The sequence below is a fragment of the Sceloporus undulatus genome, chromosome 2, assembly GCF_019175285.1.
Source record: "Sceloporus undulatus isolate JIND9_A2432 ecotype Alabama chromosome 2, SceUnd_v1.1, whole genome shotgun sequence".
Classification (NCBI taxonomy): domain Eukaryota; kingdom Metazoa; phylum Chordata; class Lepidosauria; order Squamata; family Phrynosomatidae; genus Sceloporus; species Sceloporus undulatus.
In genome coordinates this window covers 90109499-90134458 of record NC_056523.1, presented here as the reverse complement: position 1 = coordinate 90134458, position 24960 = coordinate 90109499, and the positions used below count along the sequence as shown (strand labels likewise).

Genomic DNA, 24960 nt, shown 5'->3' with positions numbered 1-24960 from the left:
TCTTTTGCCCTCCTGGAAACAAGTAAAGGTGGGACTCATTGCAATCTTTATCCCGGCAATGCTATGTACCAGAACCTTCTTGATTCACCCAAATCCTGGATTTTCTGGATTTAAAGGTTGCTATCACATTTACACTTACCTCGGAGTAATACCCATTGCATACAGTAGATCCTATTTTTGAACCAATATGCACAAAATAGTACTATAAAATTAATTCTATTTCATGGTATCCATTTGCTGTTACAAAAAAAACCACACCAGAATCTGGATTCTGAATGGCTGAATATTTGGGTTAATTTAATTAATTGTAATGTTGTTAGGTGAGATTATAGTTTGTCTTTTGGCTACTTTCATTTTTTATTTTTGTTGGCCATTCATGCCAATAGTATTCACATATAAGTCTTCCGGAAGTAGATGTTAAAAGCACTGAGATGCTCTCCTAAAAAGCAAATGATTTTATTTTGTTTTACTGGCTCTGTGGTTCATTATACTGTTATCTTCCCTCAACCTCTCCACACAATTTTTAAGAGCTAGTTTAGGGTTCTTCATGGCACAGAAAGCAACAGAGACTTGAGACTGAACCCAAGAGCTTCTGCCACCTTGGAAAACCTTCTTGTATGTTCTTGGTTGTGCTTGGTGTAGACTGCTGTTATAGAGAGTATAGGAAATACAGAAATTCAGAGAAGATGCCAGCCACAGATGCTGGCAAAACATCAGGAATAAACTCTTCTAGAACATGGCCACATAGCCCGAAAAAACCCACAAAAAACCCATGAAAGCCTTCGACTTCACACAGAAATACAGAGTTTAGGAAAGTAGCTCTTTTTTTTTTAGCCTACAGTTTCCAGATTCCCTTGGTGTGCAGACACTGTAGTCTTATTTATTCCCACCCCACTCCCAAATGTCTGTGTCCAAATGTAGGCTATTAAAAATCAGAAATATTATATTGCAGCCATGGCTGTCCTTACTCCACTTTGCTCCATGACTAAGTTTGCCCTGGGGTCAATTTGAGGGCTGGAAGGGTACAGTCAATTTTGTGCCTGAGCTAGAAATAAAATCTTCCTTCTCATCCAGAGCAAGATTACGTGGAGGAAGTGTCCTTCTTCCCTTTGTCATAACCAAGGCAGGGCAAACGTCCATGCGGGCATCAAAGGGTTCTGCCTCTTTTTCCAGGGAGAAACCTTGTGAGAGAACAAGCATGGTGGCTGACTAGGCAAACTGACTGGAACAGCTATAATGACTTCTCAAATGGTAATGCATATCTACTTTTCCAATATGCAACCTGAAATTTGCTCTTCCAGTGAGTTTCACAGAGCCATTCTCGTGGTTTTTTTTTTTTCTGGATTGAACTCACTTTAGCATCTGTAAACCAAAAAATGATGATAGCTAAAGTGAATGATATAGGTGAATGAATATTTTTGGAAGGGAAGTCTGAATTATTTTCTTCTTTATGGGCAGCACACAGGAGAAGTGCAATGCTACATATTTACCCTGGGATTCACAGAGGCACACATAGGGACAATAACAGTTTGGGGAATGGATATTGTTAATGTAAATGTCACATCCAGCATTTTCTACATGTAATTTCCATCTTGCCTCATGTGTACAATCCCAACCAAATCTACTAGATGTATACCTGAAATTTAAGATAGCAGCTTATGTATCTGATGGACTATATTTCATGATAGTCCATGTTGTCTGAAATGTGTTAAAGTACTACAGCTCTTTGGGAAATAGATTACTCCAGTTTTTAATTTCTCAGCCAATGAGCTTTTCTGTGAACATGTATGTGTGTACATGTGCATGCACATACATGCACACATACCTGCACCTTTGTGCATATTATCTTGTTGACTGGAGTCAGAGAGAGAAAGAGTACAAGATATGAAATCCACCTATTGCAATGCATGACACATGTATTGCAATATGTACAATGATCAGAGTTATCCTTGCCACAGTCCCTGGACTGCCTTCAGCAAAACCTATTTGGGGAATATCAGATAGCTTCTGAGAGGCAATCTCAAACTCAGTGGGACTTTTGGAACGCAAGTACAGAAAATCATGAAAGGCTGGAAAGCAGTTCATGCAATAAATAAAATACATCACTTGATACAAATTACTTGGCTCAGCTGTGTTACCAGTGTGATTTTACTGATAAGAAGTCATGGTTTGCTATGCCAGTTATGCCCTAAAGTGGGACTCTCAAACCTCATTGCTTTCAGAGAACAAACCACAACAAGCCATTTAACACTTTGTTATAAAGAACTGTGTTCTCAGTTCACCTCCTATGATCACTGAAGGACTCTTGTAAACTTTGTCCTGCTTTATGTGTTCAAATCCCAATTGAATTCAGTGGATTTCTTTTAATCCACCCTACAAGCCAGCTGGCACAGAGTCAGAATGATTCTCTTGTACTCCTTCCTAAAATTGTGATTCAGTGCTCCATAAATCACAGCGTTCAAGCAGCTGTTAAAGTATGCCATAAAGTAGCTTGCTGTGAAGAGCCATGCTGGTATGGAAGAATCCAATGCTGGCTTCAGTGCCACTACAAAGCCAATGAAGTTGAGTGGTGCCCAGCAGACAGCAAAGAGGACAAAGACCATAAACATGGTCAGGAAATTCCGGAAGTCATGGGGTTTTATTTTGGGCCGGACATCTGGCTTGACTCGCCGCCGCACCTGGAGCACAAGGATCCAGATCCTGAGATAACAGTAGCTGACGATGGTGATGGGCAAGAAGAAATGGACAATTACCACCATGATAGTATAGAGCGAACTGACAGACTGGGCAAAAGTGCAAGAATACACCCGGGGGTCATATTTCAGGGAGTCCACAAAGAGATTTGGCATGATGGCCAGCAAGGTAAGGGCCCAAACAAGCCCCACATAACATAGTGTGTTGCTGAGGGAGAAGAGCCTGTCGTACTTCAGGCTGTGGCAGATGTAGCAGTAGCGGTTGATAGCAATGCCAGTGATGTTGAAAATGGAGCCTATGACGCTCATGCCCATCAGGAATCCACTCACCTGACAGTGGAGGTAGCCCATAACCCAGTCATTATGGAAAATGGCAATCAGGGCTAGTGGGTAGGGGTATAGTGCCACCAGTAAGTCTGCAACAGCCAGGCTGACCACAAAGGCATTGCCTAGAATATAAAAACCTATGAGTTAGATACATTTGAAATGTTAACAATTTTTTATTTAAAAAAAGCAGTTAATTTGTCCCCCATTCAACAAAACAAAGCAAACCCAATCACCCTGTTTTTGGCTACATGTTCTGGAATAACTTCTTGCCTATGTCTCAGGTAAGTGGGTGATTTGACTTCAATGCAGGAACTCATTATGACACTCCCCAGTGAATGTCACTGTGAGATGTGGTGGAACTTAACCTGTGAAATGTAGTGGAACTGAAAGATCTATTCTGCAGAAAGTCTCTAGGGCAGCAGCTAGTTTCCAAGGGATTTGAGACAAGCTGTAAATATGTAAAACCAATAAATAACCTAGAAGGGACAGAATGGGCTTACTGATCCAGATACTGGATCTGATCCAGATTCACTCAGAAATCCCAGAGTTTATTATTCTGTGTATTTCTTTGACTACATTTCTTGTCTACGAAACATTCATACATACTGTATCTTTTGCTACTTTGCATTAGAAACCCCGCAAGTTTTCAAGTTGTTTGCCACTTGTCGTCTACTGACAGGCTAACAAAAGTAGGAGCCACAGAATCTCATATGTTTATTCCCAAATTACTCTTAGCAGAAAAGGCTCACAGCAAATTTCAAAGGACTGATTGGTTGTTTGTTCTAAACACCCTCCCTGGTCAAGCATTTGGGAGGGAGAGAAGAAGGGGGGAAAGAAGAAGAAATCAAAGAAACAGAGAATGCAAAAGAAGGCTGCAGCACCAGCTATGTTCTCAGGCTAAAAAAAACCCTTCAGTTGAGTTTTCTACTTGACAATATGATGAATTCAAACTCCTCTGAGAGCTTATGCTGAAGTGTGCTTGAGATAGTATTGCATAGTGTTATTATTTTATTTATATGCCACTTTTCTCATGGAAAGGGGCCCAAGGTGGCTCATGGATAAAATCAGTTTCAAAAATTTAAATTAAAAAATTAAAAACAATTAAAATAATCTGTTGTCATTGTCAAAATTGGATAAGCAAAAAGAGGACTGTCACTCCCATTAGACGTTCAGAGCAATGGCTGGTTCATCTTGACTTCTACTCTCTTGCAATTAATCATACATGGATCAGATGTCTAGAAAATATGCAGAAAAATTAATGACTCACCAACCCCTTGCAGATCCTTACAGATTCTCCACTGTGCTTTATGGAACACAGTCCTACCTTCATGTAGTACATGATAGGAAATCTCTAGATGTTTTGGTTTACAATCTCCATAATCCAATACCTTTGAGTATGTTGCCAGCCAAACCATCTGGAGGGCCAAAGGTTTTCCAACTCATTTCCAGTGTTTGCATTTTTATGACCACTTCAAGGCAAACCTGCAATATCTTTAAAGATCTGGTTTTCTAGAACTGGATGTGTAAAAGATGCAATTGTGGTTGATACTTAGTAGAACTGGCAAGGACTCCCAATGGTTTAAATTTTTTTTAAAAAATTACAACTGCCTCTGTTCAGCATGATGTTAAATGAATGCTTTGGATAACCATAAATGGATTTTTGAGTGGAAGAACTGCAAACTACATTGAGTTCTGGTACTTAAAAAAACCCTCTGGGTTCAGAAACATTTAATTCAAAGGATATGTATTTTGCCCCAGGCTCCAGTAAGTAGATCTCAGGATTCTAGACAAAAAACAAAACTTGATCCCACAAGCCTTAGGACTCTACCACACTGCTCTGCAAAGGAAAAAACCTTTGTAATCAGAAAGTAAGGAATCCTTTGAAAGGCATCTCATGTCATAAGGAAAGCCCTATTAGGTCATAACAAAACAAACAAACAAATACATAAATATTTTGTTGTTGTTGTGTGCCTTTAAGTCATTTCTGAATTATGGCGACCCTAAGGTCAACCTATCAGAGAGTTTTCAAGGCATGTTTCTTCAGAGGGGGGTTGCCATTGCCATCATCTGAGGCTGAGAGAGTATGACTTGCCCAAAGTTACTCAGTGGGTTTCATGGCCAAGCCAGGATCTGAACCCTGGTCTTTCCGTTTCTTAATTCAATGCTCTATACTACACTGGCCCTTATTTTGCACAAATAGCCAACCAGCTGCTTTTGGTAACAGAAATCAAGCAGGACACGAGGACAATAATGGATTGCTCTCAGATGTCTGGTGCCTCTCTATACCTGAAGATACGCATATATTCACTAGTAGCCGATTGACATCCTTATCTTCCATGGATGAGACATAGAGTATGAAGAAAGTCAGTAACTATTTGTCACAAATTAAAACAGTGAAAGACTTTTGTGGCATCTTACTAGCTAATGATCTACTTTGTTAAATGTATCAAGTGTTATCCTAAATTGACATGTGTGCACACCACACACACACACAGGTATTACAGATAATTTTTTTAAACTGTCATCAGACTGAAATGATTCACTATAATTTTTCACTATAGTATAGTTATCCTGTAAATATTATAATCAGATTAACATAAAGCACACACACAGAGAGACTTGATCTTTTACTGTGAAGTGGTCCCAGAAGTATAAGAGGCCAAGCTACTTTCTCGAATGCATCACAGTCTTAATCTAAATTGATTTGGAACTTCTGAAACAGACCAATAACTCTTTTTAACTCTGATAGATGCTCCACAGGGTATTGGGCTGAAATTCTCCACTCAAACCTTTTGTGGCTGTACTCTGTGCTGCTGAGGGCAAAACCAGGTATAATAAAAAGATCTGTGATGAGTATTTTTCACTATATGTTGTTGTAGTTGCTAATGTGAAGCTAATGAGTTTTTAACTCTTTTCTCCCAAGCTGACTTATGCTTGTGTATGTCACTAACAGAATGCCAGACACTTGTAAATTAGTACGTAAATTCCACTGATTCAGTGAGGCTGCTGAGATTGAGCCTAACAATCCAATTTAGGTGGGGGGAGTGATTTCTAGCAATAGATTGTGATGAGTTATTCCTGTGGTAATGGAAAGTTCTTTTGAATGGCTTGGTCAGCACATTGTTCTATTCCTGTCAAGTGCTCTTAACCTGAGTATTATGCTACATATCACTACTTTGGAGGGTACTGTTTCATACATGCATGTTTGTACATGTTAACACAAACACCAGTGGCATCACTCGATAAGGTAACTTGTGGTGTCACTCCCCCCACTGACCTCCTCCCCTGCCACACCATACAGAATCTTTAGTACTGTTTTTTGTACTAATGTTACTCATGAAATCATAATTCACACATATCACTGAATCTAATGATAGTTGTGACATAAATGACTAGCAAAATTAAAATTATACCTTTAAATTACAACTTCATACACATCACCTAAATGTATTTACATATGCATAGTGTCATGTGGCTAAAAAGTGAAAATTTGGTAAAACGTGACAAAATTTTAAAAGAATAATTTTTTTTTAAAAAAATTAAAAAATTAAAAAATTAAATTTTGAAATATGAAAGTTATTTTTTTTAAAAAAAAAACCTAACTTGGGTCTTCTCCTTTCTCCTTCCACTCAGGCTCACCCCACTCACACCATCGCTTCAGCATTTTAAAGGGACACAGGCAAATGCCGCAGCCTGCTTCTGTCAAAACACAGATGTTTGAGGACATATACAGTGCGCCTGCATCACACGCGAGATGCAACATAACGCAGCTTTCAGCATACGCTGAAAACCGTGCTGGAAAAAGTCCCCTGTGTAAGGGAAGGGCCCACTGTAGTTCAATAAAACTGTATTTTTGGACTCCTTCCTTGGGATGTGGCTACCAGAATTGTTGTTATGAGTGCCCATACTTCAAAATTTCATACCCCACCACCATTCACCATATAGGTGTCAATCCTATGCTTAGTCCTAACTAGAATGATCAAAGATTTATCTAAATGTTGACTTAAGTCAGCTCCTGAACCATGCTTTACAGACCTTTCACAATTTTGCTCTTCAACTTCACTGAACCAATAAAGCAACAAAACAGTAACACTTCTAGAACATCTAATTTCAAACCCCAAATGTCAAAGTTCCCATCCATTTATTTCATTTGCAAATGAACTATCAACAAGTTCTCCCATCCGAGTGGCAAGTTTCTTGGCTCATACCTAAAAGTTTCAAGGGGCCGATTGCCCTGCATGGCAGGAGGGTTGGGCTGGATGGCCCTGGTGGTCTCTTCCAACTCTATGATTTTGTGATTCTATGATTCCCTAGGACTATCCTAGCTGGGATTAACGACAACATTTCAGAATGTATTTGGGGTGGAGGAGGACTTCCTTCTACTCCAAGATCACTTCAGGAGAGGCTAGTGATTGTTCCCAATCCCATTTTCTCTTTCTGCTAAATCTCGAGATGGATGACTCTCAGCAACCATTCCTCAGGCTGTTGTGGTGCGCTTAAGGGGAAGGAACGCCATGGAGGTAGCCTCTTGCCAATCAAATGATATTTTGATGTAACTGTGGAGGTTGCCAAATAGAGAAAGGGAGTGAGCTGGTCCTGGAAGCGAAGCAGGCTTCCTTTGGCCAGCCACACCTGCCATTACCTGCTTTCCTCAGCTTCTTGTTCTTGTAGACTGACAAGATCACCAGGAGGTTGCCCAAGATGTCCACAGCTGTCGTGAGGATGAGGATGAGGGCAAGGAAGCTCAGCACCCAAATAGGATAAAGGCCTTCTCCTTTTCCCACAGCAGTGGACCGGTTCTTCTGCGACAACCCTGCCTCTTCCATTCCTGCCCATGGAGATGGTGGTGCTCTTCAAAACAGGAAGGGCTCGCTTAGGTCAATCGAGGCCAGGCTTTACAAGGAGGCACTTGGGTGCCAGGGGTGCAAAAAGGACAGTTCCCGGGATCAGCCCAAAGCTGAGATGAGTCCTCCAGCAGCAACCCGGGCAAAGGAGGCATATCCTCCTCCTCCTCTTTCAGTGCCAGCAGCCAAAGTGTGGCTTCGCAGGAAAAGTTCCTTAAGAAGCTGGTGGAGCTCTGGGCTCCTCTCCCTTGAGCATCTCTTTCCTCCTCAGTGATGCCAATGTGGCATTAGGGACTAGGGCTCTGGAGACCCGGGTTCGAATCCCTGCTGGGCTAGGAGGACTCACCGGGGACTTGGGGACAGTCCCACTCTCTCAGCCCCTCTGAAGGAACCTGCCAAGGACACCCAGGGACCCAGGGTCGCCTTAGGGCTGCCCGAAGTCGGAAAGGACTTGAAGGAGGAGGAGGAGGAGGAGGAGGAGGATGGCAAGAGGAACTGAAGAGGAAAGAAGGAGGAGCGGGAAAGGTCCCTCCGTCTGGAGATGCGGAGAAGGCGCCGTCACCTTCCAAGCCAGGGACCGGGCTGGAAGAAGCTCCGGAGGAGGGCTCTCTCTGGCTGGCCCCCCTCCCTCCCTCCCTCCGCCTCCCTCCGGAGGAGGAGAGGGGCCTGCCCTCCTCCTCCTCAGCCTCCTCGCCAGCAGGGCTTCCCAACCCATTTCCTCCCAGGCAGAGCAGGGCGAGGAGGCCTGGGCTGCTGCTGGCCTTGGCATGCTTGCACCTGGCTGGCAGAAGTGCCTTCCCTCTCTCTCCCTGCCAAGGGGGCAGAGCGCCACCTCCTCCCTAGTCCTAGGCGGGCTCTGGGGGCTTCCTTTGGCCCCCTTCTTCTTTCCTGGAAGGCCCCCATTTGCAGGGCCTCCTTCCCCGGGAGCCCGTCCTCCATTCCAGTCTCCTGTCCAGGAAGACTCCCTAAAGCTCCCCCCTTAGAAGCTGGACTAGAAGAAGCCTGGAGTGAGACTCCTAGCAGAGTTTTGGGGAGCCTCCCTTCCTTGTCCTCAGCAGCGTCCTCCTTTTCCAGGACCTGGCCCTGGGTTCCAGCCAGGAAGAGTTCCTCAAAAGAAGCCTGAAGCCGGGAGTGTTTGGGGAGCTGCTCTTGTCCTCCTGGGCGGAGGAGGAGGAGGAGGAGGAGGAGGAGGGCCGCTGCTGGCTGCTCAGGTGCGCTCTCCCTTCGTCCTGCTCCCGCCTTTTTCTCTCTCAGGGCGCCTGCCCTCCTCTGCCTCCCCGGCTCTTGGGGACTCACAATGCTCAGCCATGACACTCTGGGGCCTCTTCCAGGGGGATATTGGCGGGGGAGGCTGAGAGAGAGAGAGGCTGCAGCCCAGCAGCAGCCCAGCTTGGCAAGGAAGGGCAGCCCTTTTCGCACTTGTGGCTCCTCCAGCTGCTCCTGAACTCCTCCTTCCAGCCCAGCAACTGGCATCCCAGCTCCAAAGAAGAGCTTTGGTCAGAGGGAAGCAAGGTGAGCTTCGGGACAGGTCACACTCTCAGCCTCAGGGGAAGGAAGACAACACCTGCCAAGAAAAACCTATGATAACTTGGAAACAACTTGAAGGCACATAACAACCAGCACAACCACAACCATCCTGTCTTGGTTTATTTGTTTATTTGTTTATTGTTATTTTTTATTATTGACAAGAATGAGTATAAACAGGGTATAAAATATAACTACATCTAAGATCTTTTTCTTATTCTGCGTTGCATGCCATCATCCATACATTCATAAACAACATTGTGGTCCTTTAGCTTAACACTTTAATATCCCCCCCCTCCCAGTAAGTCATAGAGCATCACCGGTTTGGTCTCAACTAGCATATATTTTATTAATTTAAAATATTCCATACAAACCAAATAAACAATACATATAAAACATTGACAGTTGAGACATATAAATGTACAAACATACATATAAACCATATAAAACAACAACAAGAACATTTATGTCGAAAGAACATGTATAAAAGCGTTATGGCTACTCTGACTCATGTTCCAATAGGATCTTAGATATTAATCAACTGATGTTCAACACAAAACTTCCTGTAACTTCAGTAGCCCATTTTCTTCACTACATTAATGAATTGGTTTGTCATATTATATTAAGAGGGAACAAAAAGTACTAAGTCCAAACTAATGAATTATAACTTCTAATCTTTCTTCATTCAGCTTTTTTCCTTCTTGAAATCCGTTTCCCCCCAGATATCACTTGCACATTTATGTGTCTGTGCTTCTTTCAATAATCAACCACCAACCTATAATTCTATTCTTATTTGATTCAACAAGGTTTAATTTCTAAAAACTCGTTATCCTTATTTCCTAGATTTTCTGTTAATTATACAAATTTTATATAATTGTGTTTTATATAATTCTATTAATTATCTATTAAGACGTTTTATGTTCTATAATCCAGATAATATAACAACATTTAGTTATACCACTTTGTTTTACAAAAATTTGATAACAGTTTCCTGCCTTGGTTTATTTTTAACCTGATTATTATTATTATTATTATTATTATTATTATTATTATTATTATTATTATTATTATTATTATTATTATCATTATTATTATTTTAAAAAATTAATGGTTGTGACTGCTTTAAACTGTGTGCGCCTATAGTTTGGATTGGGAGCCATGCGGATGCTTTTCGAAATGGAAAGGCAGCATAATTGTACTAGTAGCCTTGAGTCCATATATTGGGAGAAAGGCAGCGTATAAGTTGTTGTTGTTGTTGATAATAATAATAATAGCAGTAGTAGTAAATAAGAGTGAATCCCATTAAAACCACTGCCCTCAAGTTGGTGTGAATATTCTGCATAGGTATGAGGGCAGTACTTGTCTGCAACTTTGGTCAGGAAATGACCATAATGGGGGCAAGGGCTCACATCTTCTGTTGTTTTTCGGCAAGAACCAAGAATCTTTAGCTTGGACAGAAACCCACATTAATCCTACAGATCCCTCATATTTAATTCGTTGATGTCTGCACACAGAGCCTAGTTTTCCGACATTCTTCGATGCTGTGTGCTGTGTTCTGTGGCTGCAGACAAATGCAGAAGAGCAGAAGAGGACTTTCCTTTTTCCGTAGAGAGTTGGAATTCTATGGCCCTTGAGATGCTCTTGGGATGCAATTCCTCACCGCTGACTATGCTGGCTAGGGCTGCTGGGGGTTGTGATCCAACAACATTTGGAGGGCTGCATGATTCCCCCTTCTGCTATATAGGCAACTGGGAAAAGATGGCAGGATTCTGCCAGTTTTACCTCATTGCCATAATTTAGTTTGCCACCTGAAACCAGCTTTCATAATGCTAAACATCTCCAAGGGCTGCCAGTGCTGATAGATAAAAGACTGCCCTCCCCTGCCCTCACCAGAATAACCAGTTTCTTATATTCAAGCCAGTGGGGCAGAGAGGGTCAGTCAGAAAAACTCCTTCAATGAAGCTGTTTTAAAAGAGAACAACTTAGTTTTTTTCTGTCAAAGACAGGGAACAGACACACAGACACAAACCAAGGCTATCCTGCTTTTACTTTATCAGCAGGCAGGCTTCTCCATAAAGTAAGCTGAAAGACATTTGCAGCACTCCAGGGTGTGAGTGGGGAAAGTGGGCGTGAAGAGGGGCTACATCCATCAACTGTGATTTTCTTCAACAAAGCCAGTCCCTTAAAAGGCACCCTCTCCCACCCTGCGGTGTGCCAGTCGTCATCTGCCCACATGGTGGCTGACTCATTCAAGCCTGGCACTAGTTCAAAGTCACTTCTAACCCTCCTTCTCTTGTCTCTATTATTATTTTTGGGGGGAAATATTTGAGAAGTCCTGCAGAGATTTTGAATGTTGGCTAGCATAGTCAGATTATAGCATTTTATTTATTTATTAAAAATTTAGTTCTATTTGTATCTTTTCTTTTTTCCAAGGGGTTCAAGATGGTGTGCATGATTCTCTCCCCCCAGTCTGTCCTCACAGAAATCCAGTGAGGCAGGTCAGGGAGAAACTGAGAGAGAGATAGAGAGGGTGTGATATGGCCCAGTGTCATCCAGTACACTTTATGCCTCAGCACAGACTTGAAACACTCATGTATACAAGAGGCAAATCCATGGATCTCCAATCTGCCAACACGAGGTGTCCATGGTATATAATCTGTTGCAGGGACACCTGATGGCATAAATCATATATGGAGTGCCACCGTTTGAAAATTGTTTTAGGGTGTATGATGATGATGATGATGATGATGATGATTCACAAACTTACCTTGAATGTGTACTTACAGCAAATACAATGTCCACATGGGTGATGGCCTCTGCTGGTAAAATGTTTGGATGGGCACTTTGATGCATTCTCAAATCACTTATTAATGTGTCAGAAATACTAGGAGTTCTCTTGAATGAAATAAGACATCCATATATGATGTGCCAGTCTGGCATCCACATATATTTTGCTAGAGGTGCCAATATTTTCTGATACTACTCAACAATTTTTGGGTTATGCTACCTTAAGTCAAAATGCAATTTATTCTGGAATTAGTTTTTCTTTCCTGATTTTTTTAAAGGATCAACACATATCATCTGTGCAGCCCTGCTGAATCTCTTTTCAATGACAGACTCTGAATAGCCTCTGATCTGCAGCTGTCATCTGAGTGGCCTTGATTCGTTTAAAAAGTCCTTCTCTTTTGTGCAGTTTCTTTTAATTCTAGAGGACTGGCCATATGGTAGATTATTTCTCAAAAGTGTAGGGTGTGGACTGTCAAATCTTAGATAAATATTTTGATTGGTGGGTTTTTTAATAGAGAGAGGTGCATAGTTTTGTTCCTTCTTTTCAAATAGTGATGTTCAAAAGTGGATCTCATTATAGTGAATATCAAATTGAATGTTATTTACAGAACTGACCCATCCAAGAGATTCTTTCAAAACCTCCTAACTCCCACTCCAGAAAAGTAAGGCATCACTGATAAATCTGTTTTTGTTGTTGTTAATTGTCTTCAAGTCAGCCCTGACCCATGGCAGCCCTATGTATGAGAGACCTCCAAATCATCCTATTCTCAACTGCCCTGCTCAGCTCCTGCAGATTCATGGCCATGGCTTCTCTGATTAAGTCTATCCATCTTCTCCTTTTCTATTGCCTTTAGCTTTACCAAGCATTATAGCCTTTTCTAGTGAGTCTTTTCTTCTCATGATATGGCCAAGATACCAAAACCTCAAGTTTAGTCATCTTTGCTTCCAGGGAGAGTATGGGCCTGATCTGCTCTAGGACCCATCCATTGCTCTTTCTAGCACTCCATGGTATTCTCAGAACTCTTCTTTAGCACCACATCTCAAATAGCTTTCATCACTATCCAGCTCTCACAATCATACATTGAAGTGGGAAATATGAGGGCAAGGACAATCCTCACTTTAATATCCAATGATACAGTATATCTTTACGCTTCAGGATCTTGTCTATTTCCATCATAGCTGCCCTTCCAAGTCCCTGTCTTCTTCTAATTTCTTGACTGCAGTCTCTGCTCTGATTGATGACTGAAGCCCAAGTATGGAAAATCTTGGACTATTTTGATAATTTCATCATCTGCTTTAAAATTATGTAGATTGTCTGTAGTCATGATTTTTGTTTTCTTGATGTTCTTCATATTCAGCTGTTAACCTGCCTTTGCACTTTCTGCTTTGACCTTCTTCAATAATCTTTCCATACCTCTGATATTTTCTACTAGTATTATGGTATCTTCTGTGTATCTTAAATGGTTGATGTTTCTTCCTCCAATTTTCATGCCTCCCTCCTCTGAGTCCAATCCTGTATGATGTTCTCAGCATATCAGTTAAAAAGATATGGTAGCAGAATGCACCCTTGCCTGACCCCCTTTACAATTGGAAACCATTTTCCATATTCTCTCCGAACAGTACCAACTCCCTATACTGTATTCTTTTTATAAGGGCTGTTAGGGGAAATAAAATATCACTCAAAACTTTCCATATATAGGTTGGCTTCTTCTAGAACCACGGGGCATTCTATGGCCACCCCTTTAATCTGTCAATAAAACTAATGATAAAATCTGAAGTAATTTTTGTATAAAGTCAATTCAGCCAACATGGTTAAAAATTATTTGGAAGGATGTCTGTCAGTTTTCTGTTCTAATGTTTGTGTTATATGAAAAATCTGATCTTCTGATATATTTGTCTATCTGATATCCGTAGCTGCCAGAATATCCTATTCTTTTATGACAAGAGGGCCTGTTTTTAAATGAAATCCATACAGTCACATATGTAATATGGAAGTAGTGGTACATAAGATTTAAAAAAATTGGAAAGGGGTTTCAACATAGAATTGCAACCTGAAACAATGAGGTGACCTGGAGGAAGATGAAGCTGTTTATGGATCTTAAAGTATAAAACCTCTCAGGTATTTTGGGTTTGGTGTTCAATAAAAAAAGTTATATTCTGCATATGTGATACGGCCCAAACATCAAAGTGACCTGTTTCTTTTGTGAAACCTTGAGTGGGATCCTCAGGACATGGCTTGTATGAAGATGTATCTGATAATTGGTGCAGAGCGCCATTTCTGTATCCTAGGGTGTCTTGGATGACCAGAGCACCACCTTTGTCTGCTTGCTTAACAATAACAGAAGAATTAGTGGCTAAATCTTTCAGAATGAAGTGTTCCTGTATGCTCATATTGTGCCATACAGGTGTACTTGTTGCCTCTATTTTTTTTCTAAATTATGTAGCACTAATATTTCAAAAGCCTTTCTTCTTCTTCTTATAAATCCACCCACCCCTCACTCCCATCAACAATATCTATTTCACTCTCCAGTAGTTATGCTACACAAGAACAATTATTAGAACAGAGTCTGATGTAAATTGTCCTTCATCTTCTCCACCGATTCTTCTAGTGGTGCCTCGGGTTACGAAAGTAATTCGTTCCGCTGCCGCTTTCGTAACCCGAAAGGCTTTCGCAAGCCGAAATGCCATAGGCGCTAATGGGGAAAAGCCGCGATTCTGTGCGAAAAAGCCGAAAAAAGCACCAAAAATTGTGTATACAGTACTGTATTTTTTTTGTTACCACTCTGTCCTACTATTCTGTGAAAGGCTTCTTCCTCTCATTTCTCTCTTCATTCTTCTTCCCTCTTAGTTTCTCTCATACACTTGTTTCTGTAAATATCTCTGACCAACTACTCTATCTTGCATTTTTCTTTTTCCATGTCCCCTCTCCACTTTTCTGCATGTTTCACACTTTTGGGTGACTCCCTCCTTCTGCTTTCTCTTCCTCTGTGTTTACCTCTATTCCTCCTGTCTCTTTATCCCATCATATTTCTGTCTGCTCCCTCTCCCCAACTTCCTTTCCCATATGTTCCTTTGCATCATCATGCAGCATATCATGGGCTTCTTCTACCTGCTCCTCTCTCCTGGGACGTTATCACATGGAGCAAAATTGGAAGTTAAACATGGGGCCAATGCAGGGTCATCCAGGGTTTAGGGATGGCTTCTTGTTGGCTCCTGTGCTTGTCTATTGCAACTTATGCCTCCCACAAGGGTGAAAAACTCAGACGAGAGCAAGGGTGGCAGCAAAGGTGGGGAACAACAGTCAACATAGTGTCTAGATGGAGGGGAGTAATAGTTCCACTCTATTCTGCTTCAGTCAGACCTCACCTGGAATACTGTGCCCAGCTCTGGGCATCACAATTCAAAAATGATGGTGACAAGCTGGAGCACATCCAGAGGAGGGCAACCAAAATGGCGAAAGGTCTGGAAACCATGCCCTATGAGAAGAGACTTAGGGAGCTGGGTATCTTTAGCCTGGAGAAGAGATGGTTAAGAGGTGATATGATAGTCCTGTTTAAATATTTTAAGGGGTGTCATACTGAGGATGGAGCAAGCTTGTTTTCTGTAGCTCCTCAGACTAGGATACAGAACAAAGGATTCAAGATACAGAAAACTAAATTCCTCCTAAACATTAGGAAGAACTTCTTGACAGGGAGACCTGTTTGACAGTGGAACACACTTCCTCAGAGGATGGTGGAACCTCTCTCTCTTTGGAGGTTTTTAAGTAGAAGCTGGATGGCCATCTCTTGGGAATGCTTTGATTGTGTATTCCTGCATGGCAGGGGGTTGGATTGGATGGCCCTTGTGGTCTCTTCCAACTCTATGCTTCTATGATTCAGAGAGCAACCCTAGTGCCTCTGGCAAAACTACAAATTCCAGGACTCCATAGGATGAAACCATGGCAATTGAAGTGGGATCATAGTGTTATAATTGTAGCATGAATGGAACCCAGGTCTGGGGCTATTTGTAGAGCCAGTGTGGTGTAGTGGCTTGAGCACCAGACTATGAGCTCTATCACATGGAGGAGGCAAGTGTCATTATAGCGTGATTAAATTGTGCTAATAGCGTGGTGAGGGGAAGATGATCACACCCCCGCACACTTCTCCCGTTCATGTCCCATGTACAAGTATGTGATAATCTTACTCCCGATCGTGCTGTTAGCACAATTTAATCACATTTTAATGATGCTTACCTCCCTTATCAAAAAGTCCTATGACTCTGGATATCAGAGTTCAAATCCCTGCTTTTGCATGGAAACCCACCTTGGGCAACTCATAACCTCTCAGTCTCAGTGGAAGGCAAAAGCAACCTCCCTCTGAACAAATCTTGCCAATAAAAGCTTGTGATAGGTTTGCCTTAGAGTCAGCCTAAGACAGAAATGAATTGGAAGGCACACAGTAACAAAGTTTCTTACTGTCTTTACAATTAGCTGAATCATGGTGCATGTGTGTGGGGTTATATTACAGGTTTCTTGCAGTCCCTTATAGGTCTGCTTCTGAATCAGCAATGAAAATGTGGCTGTACAATACAGTCTTGTATGACATGACTGTATGACATGATGTACACCATGTACACATGACAATTTTGTATGACATGACTGTATGACATGATGTACACCAAAAAAGTAACCATAGTAATTAGATATTACAATGTTTATTGATTAACGAATGGAAAGAACTGCTTATTTCTCAAAGAGAACTGGGGGAAGCAGTATTAAGTGTAGAAAAATGAAACAAATTGAAGGAAAGGAACATACTTAAATTTCAGATATATATAAATATACAGTTGGTCCATCTGTTACGTGGGGATCCGGTCTGGAACCCCCCCCCCCATAACGGAAATATTGCATATGCTCGAGCCCCATTGAAAATAATGGGGCTTGTGCACACAGTGTGCGTGTCATGCTGCTTCTGGGGTGCAGCTTCAGCACAAGCTGAAAGTTGCATATGGTGCACCCACATATGATGTGGACACACTGTATTTAATTAGATAGTTAAAGCAATGTGTGTGTGTATGAATTAAATTATTAGCTTCATGTAAACTGTTCATTTTATGGTGAAAGGTCTGCAAACCATGGTGAAAGAACAGTTGTTTAAGAACAGTGGTATTGTATTATACTGTAGATTATGAAGAATGCCAATGAACTGGAAAGGTTTAGGTAAGCAAATAGCTAGGAAACATGACTTAGAATCATAGAATCATAGAGTTGGAAGAGACCACTAGGGCCATCCAGTCCAACCCCCTGCCATGCAGGAAATCCAAATCAAAGCATCCCTGACAGATGGCCATCCAGCCTCTGTTTAAAGACCTCCAAGGAAGGAGACTCTATCACCTTCCGAGGAAGTGCATTCCACTGTCGAACAGCCCTTACTGTCAGGAAGTTCCTCCTAATGTTCAGGTGGAATCTCTTTTCCTGCAGCTTGCATCCATTGTTCCGGGTCCTGTTCTCTGGAGCAGCAGAAAACAAGCTTGCTCCCTCCTCAATATGATATCCTTTCAAATATTTAAACAGGGCTATCATATCACCTCTTAACCTTCTTTTCTCCAGGCTAAACATCCCCAGCTCCCTAAGTCGTTCCTCATAGGGCATGGTTTCCAGACCCTTCACCATTTTTGTCGCCCTCCTTTGGACACGCTCCAGTTTCTCAATGTTCTTTCTGAATTGTGGTCCCCAGAACTGGACACAATATTCTAGGTGGGGCCTGACCAGACCAGAATACAGTGGCACTATTACTTCTCTTGATCTAGACACTATACTTCTATTGATGCAGCCTAAAATAGCATTGGCCTTTTTAGCTGCCGCATCACACTGTTCAGGACTTAAACTAATACAGAAACGTGTTAGGTGAAGTCTGAAATTAAGTGAAAACTAGAGATGATTACTATTTCTTTTTATGTTTCTTTTTATGTTTTTGTTTGTGTATTTACATGTTACATTTTGAAAATTTAAAACAACACCGATAAAGAATATGGTTATGCCTAGACATTTAAAGATGTTTGACATTTAAATTAAAATTTCACAAACAACTCCTCCTCTTTATTCTCTGCTAAGGAAATTGTGGCACAGTAGTTATAAAACAATTTCAGGTAACATGCAAGTAGTTGAAAAGTCTCTTTTATTATTTTGATAAACAAATATTCATAGTAAACTCTCTCAGATGTACAATGCATTGAAGGTACAGGCCAGCCTTGTATTAAATAATCCATTCCATGCATCATTTCAGCTCTCTTTTCCTGTTTTCACACACAAATGGCTTCTTTCATACATTCACATACACACAACTTTGCAGAAATGTGTCCATACTTACAGTTAAGATTTTGCAGTTCATGGCATGTATTGAACTTCTCCTATCATTTCCAAGGACAGGTATACGGAGAAATCTGATACAATAGTAATTTGTTTAATTAGGGGACCCATATAAAGGTCAATTGTCTCTCTCAGTGAATGTCTCGATTTGATTAATATGGAGCCCTTGTGTCTTTCTTAATAGAAAGGATGTCACTTACAGGTAACAAACAAAGCTTTTATAAGAAAGAGCTACAACTACTTTCATACACATCTGTCTGCATTTATTACTGTCAGTGGCTTGTAACCGTTTGTGGCACTAAGGAGACAACACTTTCAGTGTAGTATCTCTTCATCCTATAGAAATGCAACTGTTCTCCTTTTTGTTCCACACTTGGCCCTCTTCATTCAACTCTCTTGAGGATGACAGGCCAGAGAATGAATGAACGTGACAATATATGGCCTTCCTTATGAAAGCAGCAAGGAGACACACAACTGTAAGAGAGCCATTGATCAACCCCACTTCCATCCCAGTTCTCTTTGGAAACTTTTAGTCCAATGGAAACCATTGATACCAGAACTAAAGGCACAAATAACATATTTCTGACCACCACTTTCATTTTCCTGCATTTTACATTACTTTATCCATTCAATCACAATGGCAATTGCCTTGGGAATTGATAACCATATGTACATGCTGTTCTTCAGTTATCACAAATTATATCTTGTTTCTGTGTGAAGTCTGTGGATGAATATGCTGTCCATGCAGGGGGTTTAGGAGAGGATGTTGCAGTTCTCCATTTGCTTTTAAAGATATCACTGTTGCTAAGGTCAGGTTGTTGCTGGCGTTCTATCAAAGTTCTTTTACACTTGCTTGCTATGCACCCCTCTGTTGCTCTCCTGATGCAATCCAGCTCAAAACAGCAACAAGGTCTGTTTGGAATCCAACCCAGAACAGAGGTCCTTGGCCAGGGCTGTGAGTAGAAGCACCAGTGCTAGTTCCCCATGTTAGCTGGAATCCTGTTGTGGCTTTATGCTGGTGTAAGAGATCGGACTTTCTGCGACATTGTGCAATGGTAGCATTTTACAAAGTGTTGTACAAGCCCTGTGATACCAATGTAAACCAATGTGCAAGCTTAGGAACTTGCTAAGCCCATTTCTTAATGGCAGGTGGGGATCGAAGTGACCGTTGTGCAACAAGAGACTGCTCAACTGTACAATTCATTGTTCAAATGAGGGCTCCAGTGTTGCAATCCAGTCTTACGGCTCAGCATCCCTTACGGGATTTCATGCTATGTAACTGGTAAATAGGACCCCAGCCTCAGTTACATATGGAAATGCTGCTGCTGCTGCGAAGAATACAACAGAAAGTTCCAGGAAATCGATACTCAGTATAAGCTGCATCTCCTATCACTCTGAAGCATGTTAATTTGCTGTAGAGCATTCGTTCTAGTTTCCAGCTAGAGTCCCACTAAAACATCACCTCTTCACAGCTCCCATAGTCACTCTCCACCATGTCAGAGCCCTCATAATTAGGAGGTGATGCTGGCTGAGTTCTAACATTGGATGTGGGGCTCACCTCACAGTCTGCATAGGAGGGCTGGGCTACACTGAGCCGCATGCTTACCCTCTTGTACCCATTGTCTGGATGGTAAGGTGGTCTCTCATTTTCTACTAGCTGGGAAGGATAATAGCTAATGGCAGTGTATTCATTCTGACACTGGGAAGCAGGTAGCTCAGCTAAACAAGGTGGTAAGAAATCTTCCAAATTCTGGTTGCTGTAACGGGGTGGGATAGGCGCTCGTTTGTTGCTTTGGTCAAGTGGGAAAGGAAAGCCACCATAACGACCAGCTGAGTCTGAGTCTACAGAAGGAGGGGGTCGATGGTGCGGAGAAGGTGGAAGGGGGCCTTCGATAACTTCATATTGATGATAGTCTTGGATATTAGCTGGCTGGTATCTTGGCGGCCAATAGGTTGTTTCTCCTGGGTACACTGAAATAAAAACAGAAGTCTATTAATATTTCCCAGTGAATGTGCAACTTGCAGTACCATAGCTATCATTTCATAGTACTTTATGAAATCTTGTATGTTGTGATGGGGAAATGGTAATGTAGAAGATAGCATACAAAAACAGACAACCGATTACTACATTAATCAATCTATCTAGTTATCCCTGATGGGCAAAGTGCAGCTCTACAAATGTTGCCAGACTGCAACTTCCATCAGCGCATGCTAGCACAGTCAGTGGTGAGGAATGCTGGAAGCTGAAGTCCAACTGCATTTGGCTCTATATATAATATAATTTTCAGAATTATAGGATAGACATGCTTGCTATCACTGCCCCATCCATCACATCTCTTTCCTCAGCTTTGACATGTTCCATAGGTTGGCAAGTGACATTCAGCAGTGTGGGTGGACCCTTAACAGAAATTAAAATCATGAACAAATAGGATTTTAAATCATTCAGGAAACCTAGACAAGTACAAGGGGATCCTTACTATAGGTCTCCTACACATAGGAATGTGAAGAAGTATGTCCTTGCCTTTCCATTTCCAAAATTCTAATCATGTGGTGAATCTGAAAGCCAGCAAATGGCCAGTGCTTTCTATGTAGAGTTGAAAGGTGGTAAGAAGTGAAAATATTAGCACATGAGTTGTTAGAAAGTTTGTACAGGCATCTTTTCCACCCTCCATTGTTTGAATGATACATCTGTTGGTACTGTATAGAAAAGGATTATCATGTGTGTATTTGTGTGTTTAAATTCTTACTAACAGTTATTCCAATTCAGAAAGTCTTGTCAAGCATTTATAATAATAACCCACTCATACTAAACATCCCAGTAGGTACCAAGAACCAATCTTTTTCAATTGCCATGAAAATGACAATACTAATATTAAATAATTCCAAGGCTCTATGGCATGAGATTCCGGGGCACTCTTTAACAATGTTCGTTTGCTTTTGGCCATCTGAATCACATCTTCAATGACAGATTGTATGCTGGAGAATGCAGGATATGTATTGGCTGAGATCTAATAGTATAACTTTGCCAGTACTCTGCCAGTGCTGCACCAGAAGAAATGTGCATGGGGTGGGAGGGTTGCTTTTCCACAACCCACCCCTGACCCCATGCACAAGGGCAGCTTGAAGGGAATGTGTATCATTTGGCTGGTGGGCCTCCTGTAGGCAATCACTTGACCAACATGTGAACAGAATTGTTGCACTAAATAGAGTCCTGTTCTGATCCAGCATGGTTCTTCTTACATTCTTAAGATTCTTTATTCAAACACTCAGAATTCTTCTTCTGAATGTGACTGTCCTTTTTTAAAAAGCCTATGGTCCTTCTCATGTTCCTTTACCCACGGTTGCCTATGGATTATGACATCTCCCCCACCCTTCTTTTCACTGGCTCTTCTATTAACCCACCCTTTAGTATAAAGCTTATATCCATCCCATTACTTTGATACTGAAATATATTGCTACTGGCACTGGTGACTCATAGTTGACTTGTCTGACCTCCATATGAGAACCAAACCAGAATAGCTTGATGAATATGATAGCTTTTGACAGTAAAATCTTCTTTAAAATCAATAATTACAATGTCTATTTGAACTTTTATCAGTGTCCATGTTGCTCACAGCTCTGCATGCATAATTATCTTCCCACAACCATGATAATTTACCAATATATTGTGTCAGATCAGAGTGGAAGTAAAACCTAACGACCAGCTATAGGGTGCTTTATATGTTACATGTGCATGCTGTAACCCAAAAACATTAAAGAAAACCATTTGACTTACACTGAAATGGAATTAAGCTCAAACTAGCCATTCCTTTCCTAGATACAGCTGTTCTGGGTTGATTGCATATTATCTTGGTGCAGTTTCTCCATGGAGAAAGCTCCCATTGCAATCCCATATATGTCACATTATTTTCCCCCAAATGACTGCCAACCTGCTCCATTCTTTTAAAGAGAAAGTAAATACCCTAAAGGCACCAGATCCTGTCTGACCTTTATAGTTAAGCAGGATCATTCCTGGTTAGTAGTACTTGGATGAGAGACCACAAGAGAATTCCTTAAAGATGTCTGTTGACTTATGGTGACACCACAAATTTCACAGAGTTTTCTTAGGCAAGGAATATTCAGAGGTGGTTTTGCCAGTTCCTTCCTCTGAACCTACAGCACCTGATATTCTCTGGTGGCCTCCTGTCCCAGCGCTAACTGGGGCTGACTCTGCTTAGCTTCAAAGAGCAGGCCTGATCTGGTGCCTTCAGGGTATGCAGGCCTTCATGTTGTGAGCTGCCTTTGGTCCCATTTGGAAGAAAGGTAATGTGTGTGTGTGTTCCTTTAAGACCCTGGCTGCAGCATAACCTCTCGGCATAACAAAACAGCAGAGAGAATCTTGGAAATAGCTTTCACACTACAGCTATTGTGCAAAGAAAGCGAATTCGTGAATTAAATAGAAATGAAAACATGGTATTTTTTCCAAAATGCCTATCCCTTGATTCATGTCACTTTCTGCTTGGATTCTAAGCAATTTGCACATAGCGTCGTCTGAAACCCAATTGTGCAATTGTGTCTAATACCCTGGATAACCCTGGGTTCTGACCAGTTTAAACTTCCAACTTTCCCTGTGCGATAAATTCCTATGGGAAACTGGTGAAGCAGTGCAACGGGGAAACATTGTTGGTAAAAAAAAATTATTTCAAAACGAATGTCATGCAGTGGAAAGTGAATCTTCCTGTGCTTGAGTGGTACAATAAAAATAAAAAATACCCCCCCCCCCCTTTTTAAAAGGTGCAAATTTTGTTGGCCATGACTATTGATCTAATGGGATCTCTGAAATACATCACAATGTTCACACAACTGCATTTGAGATTAGTGGAAGGGTGTTCTAAATGGGAAGGAACAAACTGAAATCCTTATAACAGAACTACTTTTGTGAGCAAACATACCTGGATTGGAACATAAGAATGAAAGGACTTAAGAAGAGATCTGCTGGATAAGACCAAAGGCCTACCAAAAGTTTTATCTGCTTGTCAGAATTAATGCAGTTTGACACCTTTAAATATCATGGCTTCATCCTATGGAATCCTGGGATTTGTATTCTGTTGTGGCACCAGAGTTCTTTGCAGAGAAGTCTAAATATGTCACAAGACTACAAATCCTAGAATTTCATCAAAATAGTCCATGGCAGTTAAAGTAGTCTCAAATTACATCATTTCTGTAGTGTAGATTAGACCTAAGACAACATTCTATTCCCAAAGGGGCAATCAGATGCCTTTGAGAAGCCAAGGAGGACAGAAAGGCAAAAGTACCTCCTTGCTCACTCCCATTACTTGGTAGTACAGGGAATATATATCAGAGACTACAGATCACTGGCTAGTAGCCACTGATGCCATTATCCTCCATGGATTTTCACTTTTACAATGTCCAAGTTGACAGCCATCATTATCTCCTGTGACAGAGAATTGCAAAGGTTAACTAGGTAACATGTAGAAAGAACTTCATTTTATCTGTCCTAAATCTCCTACTATTCATCTTTAGGAAATGGCCCTCGGATATAGGTTTATGACAGTTTCCAGACAACGAAAGAAGAGCAGTGGTGTGGTTTACTGTGTAAAAAGAATATGATTTGACTAGAACCTAGCGTAGTAGAAGAAAGGGGGAAGAGAGAAAGAAGGTCAGACAAACCCATCTTTTCTCCAGCCCAGCTGCTCTTGATGATGGACTCATTGTCTGAGTTAGATGAGGGCGCAGTAATTGGGAGATTGGGGGCCACACTGCATACAATGGCACCCCTTTGTTTCTGGACATTGTTCGTGTTGAAGGTGATGAATTCTGACCCCACAGTAGGCTTGCCTGGGTCTAGTGCATTGAGTTGGTTGTGGTGATGAGTGTCGCTGAGGATGTTCAGTTCAATCGGGGGAAGACCTTGAGTGCCAACCCCAACACTCTTGGAGAATTCACTTTTGGAAAGCAGATCTGGGTCTTCTTTGGCAACTGGTTTGTGGGCTTTGGCTTTGTGGCAATAGCATTTGCGTATGATGATGAACCCTACTACAAGAATGATGACACCTAACACTCCGGCAGAAATCTTGGCAATCTCTGCAGGTGCCAGGATCCAGCTGGATGGACTAATATTTGGAGTCACAATTTTCTGTTTGCAGAACGCTCCCTGGAAATCCTTGGTACAAATGCAGTGAATGGAGCCATCAGAATTCACACAACGTCCAGAGTTCAAACATGGATTTTCTAGGCATTTCTCTGCAAATTTTTCACACCTATGGAGAGGTAGATAGAAGACATCAATAGAAAATGTGACACTGATACGTACTTGTCTATGAAACTAACAGTGTGTATAGAATGCCACAGAAATAAAATATACGAGTCCTTGTCTAGCAAAAGTTAGATGTGGCTCAGCCACATTGAAACCATATCAAAAACTGGTTTCATTTCCCTT

General features: G+C 41.4%; 2 protein-coding genes across 2 annotated transcripts in view; both read right to left on the bottom strand.

Annotated features, from left to right (window-relative positions):
* Positions 1–496: 496 nt before the first annotated feature.
* On the bottom strand, positions 497–8439 carry LOC121922608 (melatonin receptor type 1A-like). Its single transcript, XM_042452224.1, has 2 exons — positions 7663–8439; positions 497–3142 (listed from the first exon to the last, which is right to left on the bottom strand). The coding sequence occupies exons 1-2, from the start codon at positions 7844–7846 to the stop codon at positions 2364–2366; spliced, it is 963 nt and encodes a 320-aa protein (XP_042308158.1). The 5' UTR covers positions 7847–8439; the 3' UTR covers positions 497–2363.
* Positions 8440–18313: 9874 nt separating this feature from the next.
* Positions 18314–24960, bottom strand: part of FAT2 (FAT atypical cadherin 2) — a 152833-nt gene continuing 146186 nt past the window's right edge. The window contains exons 23-24 of the mRNA XM_042453782.1: positions 24192–24781; positions 18314–20492 (exon numbers count right to left, since the gene is read on the bottom strand). Coding sequence (XP_042309716.1) covers positions 19972–20492; positions 24192–24781 — 1111 coding nt within the window. The 3' untranslated portion in view covers positions 18314–19971. The remainder of the gene's footprint in view (positions 20493–24191; positions 24782–24960) is intronic.